At 42.2% G+C, this 7,287-nt stretch overlaps 1 protein-coding gene across 1 annotated transcript in view; it reads left to right on the top strand.

The window, feature by feature from the left end:
- Positions 1-1,026: 1,026 nt before the first annotated feature.
- The window catches only part of LOC124593948 (xaa-Pro aminopeptidase ApepP-like), a 144,263-nt gene continuing 138,002 nt past the window's right edge, over positions 1,027-7,287 (top strand). Inside the window, exon 1 of the mRNA XM_047132297.1 lies at positions 1,027-1,084. Coding sequence (XP_046988253.1) covers positions 1,027-1,084 — 58 coding nt within the window. The remainder of the gene's footprint in view (positions 1,085-7,287) is intronic.

The following is a 7,287-nucleotide window of genomic DNA, read 5'->3' as shown; positions in this document are numbered from 1 at the left end:
CAGAAGTGACGCTGTGAGGAGGGGACGTGAGTCATACTTGGGAAGCTCAGATGGTAGAGCACTTGTCCGCGAAAGGCAAAGATCCCGAGTTCGAGTCTCGGTCTGCCATACCATTTTAATCTGCCAGGAAGTTTCATATCAGCTCACACTCCGCTGCAGAGTGAAAATCTCATTCTGGGAACAAACAAGGTATTTTCCTTAATAGTGTTCAAATGGTTCAAATGGCTCTTAGCACTATGGGACTTAACATCTGAGGTCATCAGTCCCCTAGAACTTAGAACCACTTAAACCCAATTGACCTAAGAACATCACGCACATCCATGCCCGAGGCAGGGCTGTAGCAGTCGTTCGGTTCCGGACTAAAGCGCCGAGAACCGCTCGGCCACCACGACCGGCTAATAGTGTTCAAAAGTCATCATACATATTATATATATATATATATATATATATATATATATATATATATATATATCAATTCATGACATCCATCTTTACAAATTTCCTTTTTCTGGTGGACACACGTCCAGATCGTTCGCTTATAGTAACCCCTCACAACTGGCATCTCTCTCTCCACATCCACCACTGCTGGCGGCTCACCTCCAACTGCCCTACACTACAATAGCGAATATTCGAACAATGTCAACCAGCCACAGACTGCACACAGCGCAGTCAGTAATTTTCATACAGAGCGCTACGTGTCGTTACCAACATAAAAACCTAAACAGCCTACTTATAGTAACCTCTCAAATCTCTGGCATCTCTCTCTCCACATCCACCACTGCTGGTGGCTCACCCCCAACTGCACAACGCTACGCGCTGTTCACATCCAACTGCCCAACACTACAATAGCGAATATTCCAACAATGCCAACCAGCCACAGACTGCAGACAGTCAGTGATTTTCATACAGAGCGCTACGTGTCTTTACCAACATAAATACCTAAACAGCCTACTTATAACGGGAGAATGATATGGAGGAGGCCTTTTACAGGGTATGTGTAGTATATCTGTTTGCATAAATGGCAGTATGCTAGACATTCACAAGTTGCTAAAGCATGTAGTGGCTTACATCAAGGGGCTGATAGGTGGGTGTGGTTACAGGTCGAAGAAACGGACTTGGCAATGAATTTCAAAGTGGAATGGTTCCTATGGGGTGTTTATAAAAGTGGAAATAAACCATATTGTTTTGCTTATCCATTACGGATATTTTTGAACCATGACTGTCCCAACGGACACAAGTGAAAGACAAAAAGAAACAGAAATTACTAAATCAATTGCCTCCACCAATGGGTACAACCCTGCAGTAATAGATTAACTAATCCATACAGCAAAATTAAATCAACCAACTGCTGAACAACCACCCACAAACAAGAAGACCACATTTATTAGCCCACCTTTCCTAGGGAAGACTTCTCAACAAATTGCCAACCTCTTCAAGACATACAACATAAAAATAAGTTTCTTCACCAACAACAAAATACAAAATAAAATCATACACAGCACAAAAACCACTACACAACAGTATCAAAAGTCAGGTGTGTACAAACTCATTTGCAACTCATGTCCAAGCTTCTACATTGGACAAACTGGTAGAAGCTTCACAACAAGATTTAAAGGTAATATCCTACCACAGAATAAAAACTGTATTATATTTCTAAACGATAAAGTCTTCTACTACTAACATAATCAGTACTTATATACATAGTAATTCTAGCTGGAACAAACAGAAGCTGCCTTTACCAATATTCCAGATCACTCTAATGTAAGAAGAAAAATAAGTCAACAGTTAAAGAACTTTTGTTCATAATTTTTTAATTATAAAGTGTACAGCCATACAAACAGCTTTAGTCCATTACAATCACTATAAATTTTATACAAATACCTTTAGCTAAAATAAACAGAATCTACTCTTGATAATAGCCCAGATCATGTTAACATAACAACAGAAATAAGCCAACAGTTCATCTGAAGATTTGTTATTAATTTAAATATAAAGGTACTAGTCATACAGACAGCTGCATTTCCCTGCAGATGCAATATCTCTGTATTATTGATTCCTGGGTATTCATGTTAATGCTAATCATGATAAAAAAATTTAAAAAGATGCTATAAATTGCCTGCAATATACAAATAGAAATAATATATCAGATCACCTGAAGTTTGTTCTTGTAGTAATTTATTTATTTATGTTACTTGTGCACTCATGTTATCGCTATTCTGATTAAAATACTTGCCCTTACATCGACTTTAATACATATAAAGAACAACAAATTACATCTCTGTACAAAGTAGGCCTATGCCATATCTTTCTGTCAAGATCTTTGTGACAAGCAACAGTTGTAAGGCGCATGCTGGATGCTGGAAAAGTCTCGCTGTCAGAGTGTAAATTAATATAGTTTGTGTGGAAGTGTGTGTACTGATATAACTACTGGACATCAAAATGGAGGCAGACAGATGGACACTAACCGAAAAAAGCCGACTATACTGTCACAGTAAATAAAAACTAAATTTACATCCATGTCGACAGATAAGCTATAGTCAAGGCGATACATTAAAATGTGACCCATCTTTTTGTCATAGAGCCAGCACCCAGCATTATGCTAGCAGTAATGATGTAACTTCATGAAACCATCTGAAGATGAACCTGAAAAGGTTCGAAAACCGGTTCATGGAAAACATAATTATTCAAAAAAGTGACTGGTTGCAGTGCTGTATAACTTATTTACAACCATATTGTTTCTGTAGTGTAATCTTTTAAAGTAGAAATAGACCGTATTGTGCCAGTGGAGAATTTATTAAACTCGCTATAAACCACACTGTGTGACCGAGCAACATGGCGCAGTGTTTCAGGCAATGGACCCTACTCGTTCAGGAGAACGACCTTTCAAATCTCCATCTGGCTGTACAGATATATATTTCCCGTGTATTAATTATACCGCTTAATGCAAACACTGGGATGGTTCATCTGAAAAAGGTTGTCTGATTCCCTTCCTAATGCTTGTCAAATGCGAACTTGTGCTCTGTCTCTAATGACGTCACCGTCTACACCCACCTTTTCCTTTTCTGTATTTTTTCCATAGCGCATTTGATTTTTCTGTTTAGTGTTATCAGAAGTACTTTGAACTTTCCGCCGCACATCGTAAGGTGGTTTGCAGGATTGGAGTTTAGATGTGGATATGACGGTGATTTCTTTGAAAGGGCAAGACCAATTTCCTACCCAAAATGTCTCTGATGACCGCGTCATCGACGGGACCTTAAAACTAATGTTCCTTCTTTCGATGTCCTTTCGAACCTTATCGAGTATTTTGAGGAGCTGCATCAGTATGTTATGTTGCATCCCATCAAATAGCTCTTTCATAACCTAACAAGCATAGCCATAACATTTTCTTTTATCGCAACGGTTCTGGAGAAGGGACCACCGCTTTTCTTGTACCCAGCCCCTGTCTAAAGCCAAATTGTGAGCCATAATGGGTGACTCGTAAAACTAATGAGTCTGTGATCTTCGTATTTTCATGCAATGGTCTTTTTAGACGATGGAGTAAACGTGGAGCGATAGTAAAGCGTGGACATTAGGTCATTATAAACGGCAGTACTGTCACATCTTGGTGGTAGTAATACGAAGAGATCTGTGAACGTCTGCACTCTATTTATTATCCGCAATATCTCCTTAAGTGACTTGTATGACACTGACTACGATGGAAGCCATCCTCGAGCTCAGGATAAAAGAACGGGAATGGCCTGAAAAATGTTATGAAGAAGAAACAGAACTGCTACGCCGTGGATCCAAAGATCTGGGGTTCAATTACCTATAATTTTTACTGTTACTTATCACTTATACCACATCTGGCAGTATACGCTCTTGTAAGAAATGCCAAGCTGCAATGTGATTCGATGTCGACATTAAAAAATAGGTATCCCTGTAACTGCCTGAGTCAGTTCAAAGGTAAGAAGAAGGACCATACATAGTAAATCACTGTGGTGTTCAGACCAACAATCGGGTGGAAGGCAGCCTAACATTTACGTATGGAGGACATCGTAATAGGGATCCCTGGCGTAGAGAAGCAACTGAAAGAATTGGAAACCAATAAGCCGCGAATCTCTCGCTCAGCGCAAAGTCATAAGCGACTGGAAAAATGCGCAGGTGACTCCTATAGAAGACGGATAAAAGAACAGACCCGCAAAATTACGGACCAATATCCTTAACATCCGCTTGCTGCAGAATTCCTGAACATATTGTCAGATCAAATATAATTAATTTCCGACAGAGGAAAAGTTTCTATCTACGAATCTGCAAGGTTTTAGAAAGCATAGCTCTTGTGAAACTCAGCTTGCCCTTTTCTCACAAGATGTCCAGCGAACCATGGACGGAGGTCAACAGGCAGATTCCATAGTCCTAGATTTCCGAAAAGCGTTTGACTTAGTGCCTCACTGCAGACTATCAATGAAGATATGAGCGTATGGAATACGTTCCCAGATGTGTGAATGGCTCCAAGACTTCTTAAGTAATTGAACCCAGCACGTTGTCCTCGACGTTGAGTGTTCGTCAGAGACAAGGGTATCGTCAGGTGCGGACTGTCAACGAAGATACGAGCACATGGAATAATACTGTGGTGTCACCGCCAGACACCACACTTGCTAGGTGGTAGCCTTTAAATCGGCCGCGATCCGCTAGTACACGTCGGACCTGCGTGTCGCCACTGTCAGTGATTCAGGCCGAGCGCCGCCACACGGCAGGTCTAGAGAGACTTCCTAGCACTCGCCCCAGTTGTACAGCCGACTTTGCTAGAAATGGTTCACTGACAAATTACGCTCTCATTTGCCGAGACGATAGTTAGCATAGCCTTCAGCTACGTCATTTGCTACGACCTAGCAAGGCGTCATTATCAATTGCTATTTATCTTGTGATGCATGTACCGTCAGACCGATGTTCACCAATTATGGATTAAAGTTAAGTATTCCCGCAGCTACGTACGTTCTTTGCTACTATAACTTCCTTTACCTGTTCCAGACCTCACGCCAGCCTGCGTGAGCTTAAACGCGTGCTTTTCGGCTTCACCTCCTAGTGGCCTGGCTGTCTTGCCAAGTCACAACAAATACGTTCCCAGATGTGTGAGTGGTTCGAAGACTTCTTAAGTAATAGAACCCAGCATGTTGTCCTTGACGGCGGGTGTTCATCAGAGACAAGGGTGTCGTCAGGTGTACCCAGGGAAGTGTGATAGTTCCCTTTTCATTCTCTGTGTACATAAATGATCTGACGGACAATGTGGGCAGGAATCTGCGGCTGTTTGCTGATGATGCTGTGGTGTACGGGAAGGTGCGTCCTTGAGCACTGTAGGAGGACACAGGATGAGTTAGACAAAATTAAAATTTGGTGAGATGAATGGCAGCTTGCTCTGTATGTATGAAAATGTATGTTAACTCAGATGAGTAAGAAAAAAGCTTTTGTAAAGTTCGAATACAGTATTAGTGGTGTGTTGTTTGACACAGTCACATTGATTAAATATTTAAGCGTAACGTTGCAAAGCGATATGAAATGAAACTAGCACGTAATGCGTAATGACTGTAGTAGGGGAAGCGAATGGTTGCTTCCCTTTATTGGGAGAATTTTAGGAATGTGTGATTCATCTGTAAAGGGGACGGCTTATAGAACTCTAGTGCGACCCATTCTTGAGTACTCCTCGAGTGTTTGGGATTCCCACCAATTTGCATTAAAGGAAGACATCGAAACAATTACGAGGCGGGCTACTAGATTCGTTACCGGCATGTTGGATCACCACGCGAGTGTTGCGGAGATGCTTGGGGAACTCAAATGGGAATCCCTGGAGGCAAGGCAGCGCTCTTCTCGAGGACAACTATTGATAAAATTTAGAGAACCGGCTTTTGCAGCTAAGTATGGAACGATTCTACTGCGCTACATTTCGCGTAAGGACCACGAATATAAGAGAAATTAGGGCTTGTGCGACGACATATAGACAGTCGCTTTTCCCTCGCTCTGTTTGCCAGTGGAACAGGAAAGAAAATTACTAGTAGTGGTACAAGATGTAGATACGGTAGCGTATTGTCTGCTCGTCTGCAGTGCTCATAGCATAAGGTTCATTTTCAAAGAATCAACCGGCATTCGCTTGCAAATGTTATAAGAAAGCCACAGTGAACTTACACCGCAATATGTGGACGGAATTTGAACGTCGCGCCGCCAGAATCCCAGTCCACCATTGCCTTCGCCGCTACGGCGCCATTCTCAGTCGTGCTCGTTTCAAGGCCAGGATTTACTTGGACGTCCACTCCTCGGCATTCTACAGTTTCCCCGTAACCTCCGAACAACATCCAGCTCTGATGGAGGATCCTACCTAGGATTTTTCCGGTGTTGTGCCACATTGAACGATGCCCCGTGACGACTGAGGTGCACAGCCACGATAGAGGGGGGATGAACGGCACCAGACACACGTTAGCTCTAGCAGCTAATGGGAGCCGGCACTGCCCGTGCAGCTGCGATCTAACGCGCTGAACTGCTCGCCGGCCTAATCCAAGAAACTGAACGATGTCTTCTGCTACCAAAGGTAATCTCAATATCAAATACCTTTCAGTCTTCTATATTAAGTAGTCTCCATAAGTCTTCAAAGCATTGTATTTACATGTATTTTAAAGAACTTCCTTTTCCAAAAAGTAGGGAGAAAATTTGTAATTTCCTGGATCGCACAATTTACATCGGGTGGGTAACGGAACTAATTGGTGATCGAGTGGGGTTGTGCATTGGTTAAGGCGCTGGACTCCTATTTCTGAGCACATTGAGATATCTTTATTTGGATTTCCCGTGGCTCCCATAAATCGATTAAGACAAATGCAAAGATGAATTCTATGACAGCAATACTGCCTATTTTCCCCCCCACCCTTACCTGAGCTCATGCAGTCTCTCTAATGGTTTCGTCATCGACAGGATGATAAGCTGGTAGTTCCCTTCCTTTCTTTTCTTTATCTGAGATGATCGAATCTACACACACCAAAAAAAGTTTTGCATCACCTAGGTTCCGAGAGTTCCGGAGCCTGTAAAGAAATTTGGAATAGACATCAACATAAACATCATTTCTGTCCTTTTTATTGCTCATGGAAACCACACTCTGCGTGTTGTACCACCATACTGCGAGATCTTCAGAGGTGGTGGTCAAGACTGCTGTACACACCAGTACCTCTAATACCCTCTTGCACTGATGCATGCCTGTATTCGTCGTGGCATACTATCCACGAGTTCATCAAGGCACTATTGGTCCAGATTGTCCCACTGCTCAACAGC

The sequence above is a fragment of the Schistocerca americana genome, chromosome 2, assembly GCF_021461395.2.
Source record: "Schistocerca americana isolate TAMUIC-IGC-003095 chromosome 2, iqSchAmer2.1, whole genome shotgun sequence".
Lineage (NCBI taxonomy): Eukaryota > Metazoa > Arthropoda > Insecta > Orthoptera > Acrididae > Schistocerca > Schistocerca americana.
Note: the sequence above shows the minus strand (reverse complement) of the source record. Positions and strands in the feature narration are given on the sequence as shown.